Genomic DNA, 17,258 nt, shown 5'->3' with positions numbered 1-17,258 from the left:
TACCCACTTTCCCGGCTACACATGCTTGCTCTGCACACACAAATAACCAACCCATCCCATGTCACTGCCCTGTGCTTCAGTTAGGACTACGCAGGGATCTCAGCGATTACAGCATCACTGCACTGGAAGCAGCTGAAGTCACCGTCCTTGGAAAATCCCCTCTTCTCTCAGGGCAGCAGTTCTGAATTGCTTCTGCTTAGCTGCCTATGTGCTTCTGCAGTGCCCCTCACACAGATGCCTGAGTCTGGGAGCTGTACCACCTAAATGTGCAATTCTCAATACCACCTCTTGCCTCCCCAGTTAAACCTTTATGGGCAAGTCTATACAGGCTATTAAGGTGAAGAATGACAGAGAGCCTGGGGTGCTCTGCCAGTTTAAGCCAGCCATAGCCCAGAATGGGCCCTGTAGCACAGGCAAGGTGCAGCTAGGACTGGGCGACTATAGAGATGAGCCAACCAGATTAATTAGCAGGCATCACCTGCAAGCAACCCAAGGGAGTCACACAACCAGAAGGGTCAGAGCCCTGGGAGAGAGATAATGCAGGACCAGAGGCAGGGCAGACAGTCTGACTATGGAGGATGAGCATGGAAGAGCTCTCCAGAGGTGCCTGTGATGGAGAGGCAAATTATGAGTGGGCTAGGGAAGTTGAGGGCCTGCAACTGATGAAGAGTCAGGGTTGGATAGGAGTTTTGTTATAGCCAGGTGGGCTTATGTTCTGTTTGGTTTCAGTTTGGTCCAATGCCTGGGGAGGGACCAGGGAGGACTAGATACTGAGAGAAGACCTGGTGGTTTGTGGGGGACTGTGAGGGGTGGCTTGGAGGTGCCAGAGCACCTAGGGCAGTGCAGCAATCCCAAAGCACCTGCAGGGGTGCATCTAGCATGCCCAGAGGGGCGATCTCATAGAGCCCAAGAAAGGCAAAATTAAGATGTAAGGGCCAGAGGGCCCGAAGCCCAGGGCAGGGTAGAGACAGGGCCTGGGACCTAGATACAGAGAAAGACAGAGAGGAAGAGCCCAGAGAGGCTCAGCAGCCCAAGAGAGGGCATAGACAAAGGAAGCTGGGAATCCTGAAGCTCAGTTCGGTCAATTGTCTGCAGGTGGTCGCCGCTTGCCAGTTGGCACTTGCTACCCACCCCCTCCCCCACTGCCGACACCACCATGGGCACCTGCAGGAGATCCCCGCTTGCCACTACCATGCCCCCACCGCCAACACCACTGCTGCTGCCTGTGGGTGGTCGCCGTGGCTCGCCCCAGCCTCGGGAGGCACGCAATGTTCATGACCAGAAGGGACCTCTAGGATCATCAAGTCCAGTCCCCTGCCATGGGCAGAAAGTTATTGGGCTCAACAAGGTGCTTCTCCAGCCTCCTCATGAACACCTTCAAGGATGGTGACTGCCCCACCTCTGCTGGGAGCATGTTCCAGATTCCAGATACCTTCATGGAAAAGAAGTTTTTCCTAATGTCCAACATAAATCTTTCATCAGTCAGCTTGTGCCTGTTGGTCCTCTTCCTCCCTGAGGGTGCCTTTCTGAAGAGTTGCTCCCCTAGATCCTGGTGTTCATCCCTGACATACTTGTAGGCAGGTATCAAGTCACCTCTCAGTCTTCTGTTGCTCAGACTGAACAAACCCTGTTCCCAGAGTTTTTCCTCATAGGACCTATCCTCCAGGCCCCTGATCATATGGGTGGCCCTTCTCTGCATCCTTTCCAGCTTATCCACATCCTTCCTGAAGTACAGTACTTCAGCTGTGGCCTCACTGATGCTGAATAGAGGGGAAGGAGCACGTCTCTGGATCTATTTGCAACACACTGGCTGATACACACCAGAGTCCTATTTGCCCTGCTGGCAGTTTCATCGCACTGTTGGCTTATATTCATCTTCTGGTGGATTGTCACCCCCAGGTCCCTTTCAGATGCAATGCCAGCCAGTGGACCACCACCCATTGTATAGTTGTGGTGAAGGTTCTTCCTACCCAAATGACGGACCCGGCACTTGTCTCTATTGAACCTGATCTGATTGCGTTCTGCCCATAAGACCAGTCTGCCAAGATCATCCTGGATGCTTACCCTATCCTCAAATGTGTCCACATTTCCACACAGCTTGGTGTCATCTGCAAACTTAATCACTGCGCTTTCCAAACTCTCATCCAAGTCATTGATAAATATGTGTCTATCTGATCTCCTGACTCCAAGGAAAATTCACACAACATTACTCCTGCATACAGCCATTAATTTCCACCATAGATCTGTATCATGTCAAGTCCATTAAGTGTTGCAGTTCTTGGGATCCCCTAGCATATTGCATGTGGGGGTTTTAATATGAGTGTCTGCCATTTTAGTCTGTCTTGTTTCCAGATTCCTGTTCAACAGCATACCTACAGCTGACAAACCACATGTCATATCCTGTGATATAATTATGGATCAGTGTCTGACTCTGCCACCTTCTGAAGTCATGATTTTATCATTTTCTTAATATCACTTATATTTGATCTCAGCACCCTTTCCCAATAATGTGTTAGATTGGGGACAACCTCACCGCAGAGCAGCTCATGTCCCACATAACAAGACCCGTTGTCACACATTACAATGCTAAGTATGCATCAAGACAACTAGGTTTGATGTGCATGGCCATAAGTTTAGTGATAGCATCTTCTGGCAAGGCTTTGTCAGGGAAGTGAGAAGCATCTGCGAGCACATGTACACAGTAGGGCTATGCGAAATAGCACCGTTCCGATTCGGCTTCAGTTTTGACAATTTGACGGAACAGTGTTTCATTTCGAGTTGTTTCGTTTCGAAACCACTGTTGCATTTTGCTTCATTGAAACTGTTTTGCTGTTTTGACACTGTTTTGAGGTTTCACCCATAGTTATTATGGGGAAGCAAAATGCAGCAGACAGGCAGATCAGGGGCCTGCTGGCACCCCCGGGAGGGCTGCAGGGGCTGTGCCAGAGTCCTCCCAGGGATGCGAACCCCAGATCTGCCTGCCAGATGAGAGAAGTTGGGTGCTGCTACCTGGGACTGGCACCGGGAAGATCAGCGCTGCCACTGGTCCCAGGAGGCAGCACCCAGCTCCTGTCACCTGGCAGGCAGATTGGGGGCTCGCACCCCCAGGAGGACTCCAGCACAGCCCCTGCAGCCCTCCCAGGGGTGCCAGCAGGGCCACGATCTGCGTGACAGATGACAGGAGATGGGTGCTGCCACTGTGGGCCAGTGGCATGGGGCCAGGGCAGATCAGCTGGTGTGGGGACCCGCTGCCCCAATCCCAGAGCTGGGGAGGATCTCCACACCAGCTAATCTGCCCTGGGCCCCACACCTCCTCCAGCCAGCTCAGGTATGGGGCTGGGGCAGATCAGCTCATGTGGGGACCCTCCCCACCCCGGATTGGCACGCCTGCCCTGCCGCCTGCTCCCTCGGGTCCCAGCAGTTTGCAGCCCAGGGGCTGCGATCTGCCTCCCTACCAGCAGCTTGTAGCCAGGACCCTCCCCCGCACCAGCTGATCTGCCCTGGCCCTGTACCAGAGCTAGCTGGAGGAGGGTGTGGGCCCTGGGGCAGATCAGTTGGGGTGGGGACCCTCCCACACCCTGGGATCGGGGCGGTGGGTCCCCACACTAGCTGATCTTCCCCGGCCCTGTACCCGAGCCGGCTGGAGGAGGCTGCAGCTGCTTGCAGCCCAGTACAAGCCCCCCACACCAGGCTTGGGTCCCAGCGGCTCGCAGCCCCTTTGAACTCAACCCAGTGGCAGAAGGCAGAGCACAGCCCCGGCTCTGCCCACCTCCTGCCATAGAGCTGAGCTCTGTGGGGCTGGCGGAGCCCATCGGAGTGCAGCCTGGCGGCGGGAGGCAGGGAGAGCCAGGGCTGCACTCCCCAATGGGCTGAGCCACATGGGGCTGCGAAGCATAAGCCCTGGCTCTCCCCTGCCTCCCACCACGTGGCTGTTGCTCTGGAACTCCAAATGTTTCAAAACTTTCGGAATGTTTCAGCTGGCCTCATTTTGTTTTGAGGCTGTTTCAAAGCCCTCTGTTTCATTTCAATTTCGCTGTTTCGAGCTTAAAATGAGCCGAAACAGCGTCGAAACAAAACAGCTGGCAAAATTTCACACAGCCCTAGTACACAGTCCTTCTTCAGTCAGCATAAACAAGTGCAAGTCTATGTTGCTCCAGTGACATGAGCACTTTTATCTTGACTGGGCATTGTTTTCTGACATGTGCAACAAACACTGTTGACTTCATCAGTGTGCCTTTATATTTGGAGCCAGCATTAAATGTCTATAGCCCTTCTCAGATTATCCAGTCCATAACTGTCCTCCCTGAATTTTTTTAATATCATTTTGTGGGGCAATTATTGGTGTGGTCAGATAGTTACTGGTGTGGAGAGGATATACTTTACTCTGAACCATGAAGAGTTTCCCAACTCTCTAAAAGATATGTCAAACTCTTCCTCAAATGTTTTGGTTCCCTGTTTTTCTCGATGAGGTCACTTTTAAGCTGATAACGGGAGCTCTTTTCCTTAATACTTTCAGAAATTATATCACTTCCAGTTTGTTATTCACCCATTGATCGACTTTGCACATCCCTTTAGTGGAGATCAGCTCACCATTATCAACAATGAGTTGTATCTGCTACCACTACCTGTGGCTTTTCTCTTATTGTTAATCACTAGGCTTTGACATGTTAATTTGTACATGAATGATCAACTGAAAATTAACCACCACCCCATTTGCTCTCAGACTGACAGTCCATTCATCTTTTGCTGCAATGTTTGTCATCATTCCTATGAAAACTCAATCTGAGTTAACATGTTTTCATTGCCCTCCTCATCCAGTCTGTGAAGTCTTTGCTGATGTTTGTAAACTCTTGTAAAGTCATGTAGTCCCCTGCAGCCTGTTGGAACTTAGAAAACTTAGGACTCCCTGGCAGGATGCCTTGCTGATTCACTCAGGCTTATACTGATCACCAAACTTAGGGTCAGAAAGGGTTTTTCCCTTAAGTCAGACTGGCACAGACCATGGGGATTTTGCTTTCCTCTGTAGTTTGGGGCATGGTCCGTTTCCTAGAATCTTCTTGGCATTTATGAACCAATTATTTCCCTGTTGTTGCAGTGGCAGGGCTTTGGCAGTACTCTTGTGTCCCCTGCTTTTCCCAATGGTGTGTAATAAAGTGTTCTTGAAGCTCCAGGTTTTGCACCTTATAATTGTGTGTGAGGATTTGAAATGGTGATTTTGCGGGGCTTCCTTGAATTAATGGTTGCCTGTGAACACAGGATGGGACTCAGTGGCCCAGAGAACCCCTTACCATCCTGCATTCTTGCAGTTGTTCCTAACTGCTGGGTGTTGTCCTGGCTTGTGCAGTTCTCACAAAACACACGCAGCTCAATGCACTGTTTTCACTTGCAACTGACTGTGTGCCATGGGCCATTCTGCCTTAGCTCCCTCTCTGTGAGATATTTTGGGTTCTCAGACACCTCTGCAATGTTGGAGTGCTGTCCATTTTCCATAAGCTGGTGACTTCAGTGGCTTGTAAGATTTCCAACCCTCCAGAATTGCCCTGGAGTCTCCAGGAATTAGATATAAATCTCCAGGAGACTGCTGAGAATCACCCAGGAAATAAATGGTAGGGCATTCATTAAAAAAAATATTAAACATTGAATCTGATGTATATAGTAGTCCAATAGGTTTTTAAAATGTAATAGCAAAGTATATTTGCCTTCCTGACGTAAAATCTATGCACCGTAATCCGTAACTGATATACACAAGCATGCAGGCACGTTCACGTTGTGTGTCATGGGCACATTGGTGTTCCAGGAACGTCCCAGAATAGATTCAGAGTTGGCAACCCTAGTGGCTTGGACAATTCTAATTGCTTTGTTGGTGGTTAATTAAGGCTATCAACAGTGACTCTTGAGTTATCTTGTTAGGGATTCAAATCACATTCTGGTCTCTTTCCAGGGATTCCCCAAGGCAGACTCAGCTCTTCACCCTCAGATCAATCTTCTTTTTCTCAGACTCTAAGTCATGGTTCATGTTCATGTGGAATACGAATTTTCAAATATCGGTCATGCAGCTTCATAACTGGTCTTCTCACTGGAGCTGACAGCAAACTGCTAGATGCTCAAGTGCATCAGGACCTTCGGCATCAGGCAGGAGGTTCCCTTTTCAGCACCTTCCTTTGCACAGGTCCCTGTCACTTGCAGCAACAGTGTGAAGCCCTACTTCAATCCTCTCCACCTTTCATCCAAAGTTTCCACCTTCCACTCAGGTCATTACCCCCCATTGCACTTTCACCCCTAGTAGCAGCAGGTGTCCAGAAGCCTGTCTAGGCCAAGATGTTTGAGAGAGTTGCTTTTATGCAGAGATGCAATTCCAACTGCACCTGCATCATACAACACAGGCATCAGCAGTGCCTCTCATCAGGCTCCCCCTGCTTTGAAAGGTAAGCTAAGTGCCTAGAATTGCAATTCCCAAAATTCCCCAGCCACGTGAGCTGCCTCCCAGAGATGTTCTTCCAATGGGCAGTGCAAACTTCTCTCCCCTCCCCCAACAACACCCCTGCACAGGAATGGTCAGAGCCTTTCCACCACCCCAGTAACTCCCTCCCTGTGAGCAATGCTCTACCTCTGCCCACAGCAAGAGCTCTTTAGGACACAAGGGGATGCAGCAAAGGTCCTGGATACTCACATTCACCATCTCCCTAGTCTCCAGATATGCTGCAGTGATGTAGGCAGCTAGGGGGACTTCGCCATCCACACCGCCCTGTGGGAAGCACCGACACCCAGGGACACAAGGGCATCAGAGAGAGGCAGCATCAACAGGACCAGACCCAATGCTCCCACCCAGCTTCTTTCCCACCCTCATCTCTGATGTGACCTCTCTGACAAAGCAGTGAGGATGCTGAGCTACCTTCCACACTTTGGAAGGCAACACTTTGAGGGCCACCCAGCCATGCTAGTACCTTCATGGCAGTGTTGAAGAGCTTGCCCACACTCTCAAAGCAGCCATTGGGCAGCTGGTGAAGCTGTATCCAGCTCAGCGCATCCCGGACATTCCTGTCATCGAGGAAGATGTACCGCTTGGCCTGCCCAAAACACTTGGCCACAAATGCTGTCAGCCTGGAGAAGAGGGAGGGAGAGTATGTGGAGGGCAGCAACCAGGAGACTGAGGATGAGGAGGGAGATGCTGTGAAGGAGAAACACTGAAAAGAGAGAGAGAGAGAAGAAGAAGAAAGACAGGAGAGAGAAAGAGACAAAGGAGTGAGGAAGAGGAGGCAGGAGGATACAGGGCAGGGAAAGGAAAGCAGGACTTTGATCAGAATCCTTTCCCCCACCCTCATCCCAGCACCTTGATGCTATGCCATTTTTGTCTGCCCAAATACAGCTCTCCATGCCAGATGTAGGCACATTTCCCTAGGGGTTCCTGGCCTCTGGGCAGAGTATGAGGCACCTTAACCCATCACCAGGGGGCAGGGGCATGTACAGAGATTTCCTTCAGAGCAGATCAGGTACCTCTCCCAAGCAGCACAGTGAAGGGTCCTGAGGGGTTGGCAACAACCCACAACCTCCAGTTCCCAGAGCTACAGGCTCTCAGACAGTGGGCCACAGGGAAGAAAGGTCCCACTGCTTACCAGGTGTTACCATCCTCATCTTTAGTCCCAAATGCACTGTAGGAACCATCATGATGTTTATAGAGCAGCTGCCTCTGAAGCCCTGGGGAGACAGCAAGAAATGACAGTCACCCACTAGGGCTAGGAAAAGGGCATTTTTAGAGTGGATATGGGGAAGAGATGACAAGATATTTAGAATCTCGTTGGGAGGTATTTGCACAGGGCAAAGGTAGGGAAGGCAGATGACATTTGCAGGATGAGTGTCAGAGGAGGAGGGGAGAGCTACTAGCAGGTTGTAGACAAAGAAGCAGACAGAGATTGGTATGATTACCATGGAGGATGAATGAGGGCTACTTGGAGGGTGGGTGCAAAGAAGGGATGAGGGAACACTGGCCAGATGGGTATGACATATGGGCAGGGTGACTAAGGGGTGGGGGTACTGATAGGCTGTGGGCAGGGAAAGGCAGGGAGTGAGTCACAGGATGGGGTAGGGGAAGGGCAGGAGCACACTGGCTAGATGGGCATGGCATATTGGTAGAGTGGGTGTGGGGAGTGGTATACTGACATGGTAAGCGTGGAGAGTGTAGTATATCAGCAGGTGGGTGTGGGGAGTGTGGTGCAATGGAAATCTAGACACAAGGGGTGTACAGGATATAGTATATTGGCAGGCTGGTGGTGGGAGTGGGCAGGGACAAACTGAGTAGCTGGTTGTGTGCAGGACATGTGGTATACTGGCAGGGTGAGCACAGAGTGTGCAGTATGTTGGCAGGGCAGGTGCAGGGGAAGTGTAGTATACTGGCTGGGTGGGCAGAGCAATGGGCCTGGGCTGGGGTCACTTGCCACTGCACAGGAAGCCTGTTGCCCGGTCCCTGATCTCTGGGGTCAGCTGCCCCGTCTTCTCCAGGTACTGCAGCACGTAGACGATGGGAGCAAAGAGCACCATATTCTGCTCCCCGCAGCCTTGGGGCATTTGCACCAGCCGGTCCAGGTTCTGCAGTGCTATGCCCATGATGTCACCTGCCGTAGGTGGGAAAGAGGGGGGTGCAGAAGAGGGGGTCAAAGAGTGAAGCAGAGGAGAGCCCCATGGGGCAGGAGGGAGGAGTCCCCAGGCTATTTTTCTACCCCAAGCATGTGTGGGGGGGTGGTTTTATCATAGCTGGAGTATTCCATTGTAGTGGTAGGCAGGGGGGAGATCTACTTAAATAGTCCATTAGAACAGGGGTGGCCAACCCATATCACACATGCCACAAGTGGCACAGGCAGTGCTGTGTGTGGCATACAAGCCCTGGGCATTCAGTAAAGGCCAATGTTAGAATAGAAGCAGGGGGGCTTGAAGTCCCCATGCTGGGTGGGGTGGAGCAGGGTACCACAGGCTGCTACCAGCAGCGCCATATGTTGCATACAAGAGCCAGGTTAACACTTCCCTGGCCCTGTAGCCGCTGCTGAATTCAGGGCTTTGGTTCCTTACTCACCATATGAAATGGCGGTGGCTGCAGGGCCAGGGAAAGGTCATCCTGGCACTTGGGGGTGACGCTTCCTCTCACAGCAGCATCCCACCCCCACTTGGCTCAAGCCCCCATGTCTCCACTCCACTACCCCAGGATACAAACCCTAGAATGGCCAACTCTGTGAGGTGGGGATCAGCAGCCCTTGGTGGGTAGGGGGGATTAATTTGTGGCATGTGCCCTCTGTGTTCATCCATCCCCCCTCCTGCAAGATTGGTCCCCACAGGGTTAAAGCAAAGGTGGGCAGCATTTCCTCAACAGACTGAGTAGCACAGTGTGCTGAATTGAAGGGTAGTGGGAGAGGAGTCCTAGCTCCCCTCTGGGACACTCTGTTACCCCAAAAGATGGTTTTCTCCAAGGTGGAATGATCCACTGGAAGGGAGTTCTTCTGTCCTGGGTCAGCTTCCCAGGTTGGAAGCAGCATCTTGGTGTTCATAGGTTTTAATCCAGATTTTATCTGAACCAGTCGGGGTCAGGTAACCTAGGTGGAGAGGACATGGGGGACCCAGGCCTTTCCCTTGGGAGGTCCCACAGTGTGTGGGTGCTGTACTGGGTCAAAACTGAAGCAGGTATTTTGGTGGATCTGGTCCCAGCACGCTGAAGCACAAGCATGGGAAAGGGGGCAGGGGAGACTTAGCCTTGGACACACCATGCTGGAGGCTCACAGTGGGGGCACAGGGATGAGGGGCCCGGATCCCAGAGCTGCCTACAGTGCTAGTGCTGGCTCCCTTACCAATGATGGAGACAGTAGCTCTGGCTGAACCTTTCACCACATTACTGGGTAGCTTCAGGGGCACCAAATCCTGCACTGGATTCCCTGAGACATGGAGGAGCAAAAGGAAAAAAAGTCTAAGAAGGCAGGTTCCAGAATCCCCTGTAAACTCTCCCCTGGAGCCAGCCCTGGTCTCTGCCTTGCACCCCCTTCTATGCATCTGGCCAAAACCTTACAGACTTTATGTCTGTTCCCTCTCACTCCTCTACCCCTTACCCCTCTGCACCACCTCTCTCTGCATCCCCAGTGGATGCTGAGCCTTCTCCCTGCACTGCAGTCCTCAACACCCAGGGCAACATCCTATTGAGACTCCATCTCTTTCCAAACCTCAGGTGTTTTAGAAGGGTGTTTTCTCCCTTTGCCACCCCGACTATCTCCCACTCCCACAATCTCTTCCACATTGCTGGTGGCTTCATCATCAACCAGGAACCTCACAGAAGGGGGAAGAGCCCTGAGGTCACCCCCAGTCTGTCTAGGAGTGGGCAGTGAAGGACTGTTCCCTGCAGACTGATCAGATCACATATGACATGGCATCTCTTGCAGTGTGGGAAGGGTCTGGTAATCCCACAGTTCAGGGTTTTTTCTAGTTGCTGGTGAGGCCAGGATGGAATTTCTTCCCCAACATAAATGGTATTGGCTTCTGAGAGGAGGTGGGGGTTGCCTTCCTCTGTAGCACTGGGACACTGGCCACAGCTATGGCTGGGGGCAAGGAGAGCTTGATTGGAATGTGCTAATGTTCCTGCCAGTACTTAAAAAGTTCTGAAGCTCCTAACTACAGGTCTCGCTCTTCTGCTCACGGTCAGACCCATTGCCAAGTCTGGGGCCAGAAAACAATTCTTCTAGGTTAGATGGAGCAGTTCTGAGCATTTTCTTATAACTACTTCCCTGTCATTGCAGTGGCAGAGCATTAACAAGGCCCTTGTCCTTCTGCTTTTATGTCTGGCTTACTTGTAAAGTGTTCCTGCCTTGTGTTTCAGGTGCTGCGCTGTGCTGTGCTGTGCTGTGCTGTGCAGCTGGGGGTGAGACTTTGCAGTAGTGACTCTGGGGATTCCTTGAATCAAGAACAGCTTGCAAATGCACCAAGGAGACTCCTTCCTGTCTGATATTCTTATCTGTTCTAGTTCTAATGGCTCAAGCGATGGAGGCTGCCAAGCTTGTTCATTAGCAACAAGGGATATTTATATGACAGGCTCGGTCCTCCTGCAGGGACATTCAGTGGGAGCTCCCTTGACTCCAGAATTGTAATGGAATTGTGGAACTTAACAAGGGGATAAGAAAGACAGACACAGCACTTGCCTACAAATCGATAAAGGCCCAGTGACCATTAAGCCTGGTCTGGCTGTGAAGAAGTGTTTCCTTTCAGTGAAGGATGCATGAGACAGTGGAAATGTCTCACCAAGGGAAGAGATAAAAGCCTCTCTGCTTCAACTGTTTAAAGCCAAAACTAGACAAAGCCCTGGAGAACAAGGGAAAAGTCCTGCACTGAAACTTGTGGTTGCACATAAGATGTGATTTTATATCCTCAAATAACACTCACAGGCTGTTCCTAAGCCATATTTCCCAGGGCAAATATATTAATAATATGTCTCATAGCTGTATAATCTCCCTATAGCAGCACCCCACCACACACCCCTCCCCTCACTATCCACCTGTATGTCCCAGTACATGGTCACAGGGGAAGCCCTATTACTGACCAGTGCAGACCACTTACCTTCTTTGGGGCACAACAAGGAGCTGCGAGCCTTTTCCACCAGCACTCCCTCTGGCTGTCGGGGGAGAGGTCAGGAATATCAGGGGTAGTGAAGAGAAGATAAAAACAGGGAGACAAGTAGGTTACAGACAGAACAGGTCAACAACCCATCTCCTACCTCAATATCCCAGAGTGTGGATCATCTCTTCCATAAGAAATGTCACTTTTTAAAAATTTGTTTTCATTCCAAAAGGGAATGAAACTAAATATTTTCAGGATTTCCTGTAAAACCAAAATTCTAAAAACAAAAAATACATTTAAATACATTTTATTAAAAAAAAGGAATGTATTTTTTAGAATCCTTTTGGCCTCTATCTTATTTCTATTGTTCAACATTATTTCCTGATACGTCACTAACAGTAGTGCATAACAAAAGGTCTAAATATTGTTTTATTAAAAAAAAAAAGGGCTGTTACTCGATACAGAAAGAAACATTTTCACTTGTTTTCTAAAGTGAAGTATCTCTTGTGCTGTACTGGAATAGGATTACACCTAAATGCTGAAGGCTGCAAATGGGAGAGGAACAGTCATACCCTGTTCACTCTCCCTTTCAGTATACACCCTCTGCCACTGTGTGACACAGGGTCTTTGGTAATACGGAGCTGTGATCTGACCTAGGAAATGACAGTTCTTGTGTTCCTATTTTAAATCTTATTTTCTTGTTGAAAGTCTCAGTGTCAAACTGCTTTGTTTCAAATAGGACCATTTTGGAAAATATGTTAAGAAAGTTTCAGTCTGCATTCAATAGCAACTGCCCTTTATATTTAAAAAGGAATATATAAACTACTAACTTATATTATATCATGATGCATTGTGATGCATCAGAAGCAACAGTTCATAAATGACATGTAATACGTCTATAATATATGACCTTACTTGATATGTGGTTATATTATAAGCACTATTACTATTGATGTCACAAATAATGCAAAATAGAGAGAACATAAAAATAAAACCACACAAAACAAATTATAAGATGAAACGGACATTTCTTTGTAAATTAAGTTTTAAAATGTTGTTCCAGCTGAAATTAAGTTCAACTGGGGGAAAAAAAAAAAATTCTATTTTCAAAGAGGCCGTCATCAAAACTGCTATAATTACACACACAAATGGTTTGGTCAAACCTGTATTTTTGGAAAACATTTTCAACAAAAACTTTCCTCCTCTGTCTAGTTACAAATCCAGTGTGACTTTGTGCCAGGCTTGTGTGAGGGCTCCTCTGTCCATGGAACCCTCTGGGTTTTTGCTCCTTTTCCCTGCCCAAAGACTTATGGCAGTGCCAACTTAAGGACCACAGAGCTCCCGACAAACCTGCCTCCAAGGCTCAGCTTCTGCAGTGGGGCCTAAGTGAGGGGAGCTGGCTTTGTCCTCTGATGGGGAGTGAGGGAGGCAGGATCAGTGGGTACAAAGCAGGCCCATATTCCAGGGGCAGAAGGGGGAAAGAGGTTGAGTTTGTGGGTCTTTCCCTAGGAGGAGGCACACAGGGATGGCGAAGGGCATGAAGTGGAGGAAACTTCTTCCAGAAGCATATTCATCACCCCTCACTGGAAGGGCCTGGGTGCATCCTAGATCAGACGTGGAGATTCTAGTGAGCCTTCCTGAACAAAGGAAGGCAATGTGGGGACAGCATGAAACCTGATTTCAGATTTCCCCCCTTGCAGTAAGGGAGGAAAAGTAACTCAGCCCCAAACTGACCTGAACTAGAAGGGATTTGATCAGTGTGTCTGTCCGTCCTCGGGCTGGCACAAATGGCCTCTCTTTTCCACAGAGCTCTTTGGTGGCCAGGGCCTCTGTGCTGAGAGTGATATTCACCAACCCTGAAAATAAGTGACAACCAATGTACAGGAGCCAACCCCTATGGAAATACCCTCCATTGTGCTGATAGATGGCACCTTCCAAAGACATTCTGCAGAACCTGTGCCCTAGTGATGAAAAGGTCTGTAACCTATTCCCAGAGCCAGACAGCATTCCTCATCCTAGGCTGGATGGCAAGTGGCACCCTCCAGTGAAAAGAGCACATATTCCCATTCTTTTTATCCAGTGCCACATAAAGGGAAGTCAAATAATGTACAGAGTCGCTTCCCTCAGCTTCTTCCTGATTACCCCCGCCCGCTCCCATTTTCCTCACCCAGGTGTGTAGGTGTGACTTCCCACTGAAATGTCTTGGCTTCATTGCCACACAGGCAGGTGGTGTAGAGACAGCTCTTACACAGCTCCAACTGATAGTCTGAGGACTCCACCAGGGTCACCTGGATCTAAAGAGACAGCAGTGATGGACAAACAGAACTAAGAAGACACAAGATATGTGCCATGAAGGTGAATCCAATCCAAGTCCAGAGGCATTTCTCCCACACACCGTACTGTACCTCATGTGGAGCCACTGGCAGGGCTTACCATAATGCACTTAGGAAGATAATTGAAGATGGTGGCCTTCAGGACAAAGGTCTCTCCCCGGATCACAGCATATGGCAGTGTGGGCTCTACAAAGAATGGCTTGAAGGTCCGGAGGCTTGTGGTAGGAGCAAGCCCAAAGCCAATCTCAGCTGTGCAGAACATCCCAGCTTTCCACTCAGTGATGGTGTCGGGCACAGTAACTGTGACATTCCTATTTCCTTTGGGACTGAGAGGAAAAAACAGAAAGAAACAAAATGCTTTAGTAGAACACTATTGCCTTAGACAGTAGCTGTTCATGCCTCAAAGAAGTTGTGACCCTTTATTCCCAATGTGTCCATTCCTATGACCTTAGTCTGAGCTTCACTGAGCTGTGAGGTCTCTGAAAGCTGACCCCACCACCACTTCCATTTTGTGCTTTGGGCAGGTCTCTGCTTTTTCATTCAGGTCACAGACAGTGTTCTCTGAGATTTGCTGTTCAAGTGTGTTAAAACAATCCTATCTTGTGAGAGAGGCTGATTGCCCTCACCTCCCATTGAAGTCCACTGGGAGTCAACTGCAGGTGAACTTTGAGATTCCCAATCCAGTCCTCTAGAGCTCAGCCCTGGAACTGCCAACATCAACATTTCTGACTGGAATAAGATGGATAGGATGACCATAAATCCTGTTTTCACCAGGATAGTCCCATTTTAAACACCTGCCCTGGCTAGATTGTCCAAATGAATGCTTTTATCCCAGTTTCAAAAATCTCTGTGAATTTCTCAGAACATGGTCAGATGTACATTTGAAGCAATTCAAATCCTACTTCTAGTTGAATCACTTCAAAAGCAGAGCAACTCAGTATTGTTCGGATGTACAGCTGCCTCCCCACATCCACATCAGGATGTCATGACCAAATGCAGTGGCAATACCCTCCAACCATGGCACACAATAGCGGGCTGCCAGTACTCTGGCATCCTGTTGCACTGAAAATTAGAGCTCATAGATAGCTAAGCATGGAGCGGTGTGGGTGCAAAGCAGAGTGTTACAGGAGGACTTTGAAAAGGCAGCCCTTAAGTAAGCACCCCCCAACATTTTTCAGGTTGTTCTGCTTCGAGACTCAGGAAAGGTGGTCACTATAAGACAGTGGTTCTCAACCTTTTTGGACTCAAGGCACTCCTCGTTGGACTCAAAAGCATCCATCGTTAAACTCACAATGCACCTCATTAAACTCAAAACATTCCTTAGAAAATTCCAGCTCTTACCTTTCACTTGTTTCTTCACTATGGGAAAAAAAAAATCAAGCAATTCTTCTGCTGCAAACAACTCAGACTGTAAGCAGTAAGAATATTTTTGACACTATGGATTCCTATTGGAAATCTCAGAGTTTTATCTTGTGAATCTTGTGTATGTGTTTGCACACCTACTGGTGCTAAAATTGTGTGGCACCCTGTGGCAACCTTGAAAGGATATCACATATCCTGGGTGCCATGGCGGAGAGTCAGGATGGCTTTATGCAGGGCAAGTGAGACCAAGAGAGCAAAAATTTCCATACAAATATCATTAATGATAATGCTTAGCTCTTTCCATATACAGCACATGCCCTCTGAAGACCTAAAAGCACTTTATGAACACAGGTGACTACTGCTCCTCTTCTCTTGTGACTGAGGAAGCCATCACAGAGGGAAGTGATTTAAGGCCACGGTAAGTTAACGGAAAACCCAAGTATCAGAATCCAAGTGTCATCAAATAGTTCCCAATTCTTTTTTTTGCAGTAACTCCATTTCCAGTCAGCTTTTGACCCCATGTACAGGCTGAGCTTGACCACTACAACTGAATTTCTATGGAGCACATGATACCACTCTTTAAATGCTGTGAACTATATACGTTTGAGACCCTTAGTTTGGAAACTGCTCCCATTCCTACATGCCAAGAACACATGTGCCCCTAGACTTCATTCCAGAGACTCAGTTTAGTCTGCCTCTGCACAGTTCACAACACCTAGAAGCAGAAATTCTGCATCAAAGAGGTGAAGCAGAGTCAAGAGACAGTCATATGGCTGACATTAGTGACTATTAAGACAACCAACAACAATCTGTAGTTAGGAGAAAATAACCTGCCAAAAGCTTACTAGATGTATGTCTCCTGCTGAGGGAAACATGCCCCAAAGAGTTAATTTTTGCCTATTGTGTGTGATGAGATTGGTTTGCTGAACTGAACACATAACAAAGTCATTGTTTAGGAAGACAGCGGGTGGTCAAAGTGGATTAGAGACACCTGCTGTAGAGCAAGCAGAACTGGTGAGGCCCGAGCCCAGTTACTTAGTATTCTGACCAGATTCCACAGAGGGACAGCCAGGGACATAACTAGAGAAGACAGAGATGGAAAATCTTCCTTAGCTCATCCTGCCCCTCCCCAGAGATTTAGTACAGGATGGTTACCTATTGGATTATCATATGCTGATGTCAGTAGTGAGACCATATAATATATAATACTTTTATATCAGATCAAACACAAGGGTAAGCCTTGTCAAGATTGTTTTTCTGTAAGTGGATTCTAGCTTTTTTATGGCCATGGGCATTTAATGAAATAGAAACCTGGCTGAAACTTCATACTGCAAAACTGATTACCAGCAGCTTGGCTGTTAGAGGATTCATATTATCTGAATTTTTCCTGTGTTACCTCTCAGCTCCATGTTCTTGGGGAACCCTGACACAGGACACAGACTGTCTGACTCACAAAGAATCGCACCCCCACCACCTAAACAGAAACTGATTAAGATGCAGTGACAGACACACCTAAAACCCTCCAGATAAGGGTGACAAAAGTGAAACAACTGCCCTAGGTCTCATCTGAGATGGGACCAGATGACTATTCATTTACATGAGAGATGGAGAACAGAAAGCCTGAAGCAGAGACTGCAGTGAATTGTGGGATCAGCGAAGGAGGGGAGCACTGCATGATGGGGAATCTGTGCTCCAAATGCTAATCAACCCTCACACCCAGCTCAGCACTTATCAGACCAGTTCTAATCTGGATTTACAAAGGACTTCCCCCCCCACCCCACCTCTAAGCAAAAGTAAGTTTATTAGGCATCTTGGGCCGTACATTCTCCGGTCCCACTATGGGAGGCCTATGTAAACTTAATTGGCTAAAACTCGGTTGCCGGGTTAGGGAATGCTGAGGCAAGACACCGAGTCTGAGGGGGTATGGGCAACATTTGAACAATGGTACAGGGTTCATCACAGTGTCCAGCCCGTTGGAGCCCT

At 48.7% G+C, this 17,258-nt stretch overlaps 2 protein-coding genes across 5 annotated transcripts in view; one reads left to right on the top strand and one right to left on the bottom strand.

Annotated features, from left to right (window-relative positions):
* LOC109296595 (alpha-2-macroglobulin-like protein 1) overlaps positions 1–11,447 on the top strand; it is a 66,945-nt gene extending 55,498 nt beyond the window's left edge. Inside the window, exon 36 of one of the 2 annotated variants that reach the window (XM_019516060.1) lies at positions 11,059–11,447. The gene's annotated coding sequence lies outside the window, so the exon portion shown is untranslated. Of the gene's footprint in view, positions 1–2,352; positions 2,378–11,058 lie in introns of those variants that run through there. The other variant, XM_019516062.1, reaches the window with a different exon arrangement.
* Positions 1–17,258, bottom strand: part of LOC109296596 (alpha-2-macroglobulin-like protein 1) — a 52,304-nt gene that overhangs the window by 4,896 nt on the left and 30,150 nt on the right. For all 3 annotated transcript variants that reach the window (XM_019516064.1, XM_019516065.1, XM_019516066.1), the window contains 9 exons: positions 14,014–14,239; positions 13,748–13,874; positions 13,315–13,436; positions 11,581–11,635; positions 9,831–9,914; positions 8,433–8,609; positions 7,614–7,695; positions 6,945–7,101; positions 6,671–6,745 (listed from right to left, as the gene is read on the bottom strand). In XM_019516064.1, coding sequence (XP_019371609.1) covers positions 6,671–6,745; positions 6,945–7,101; positions 7,614–7,695; positions 8,433–8,609; positions 9,831–9,914; positions 11,581–11,635; positions 13,315–13,436; positions 13,748–13,874; positions 14,014–14,239 — 1,105 coding nt within the window. The remainder of the gene's footprint in view (positions 1–6,670; positions 6,746–6,944; positions 7,102–7,613; positions 7,696–8,432; positions 8,610–9,830; positions 9,915–11,580; positions 11,636–13,314; positions 13,437–13,747; positions 13,875–14,013; positions 14,240–17,258) is intronic.

The sequence above is a fragment of the Gavialis gangeticus genome, unplaced genomic scaffold (assembly GCF_001723915.1).
Source record: "Gavialis gangeticus isolate Ggan-Ray unplaced genomic scaffold, GavGan_comp1, whole genome shotgun sequence".
Lineage (NCBI taxonomy): Eukaryota > Metazoa > Chordata > Crocodylia > Gavialidae > Gavialis > Gavialis gangeticus.
Note: the sequence above shows the minus strand (reverse complement) of the source record. Positions and strands in the feature narration are given on the sequence as shown.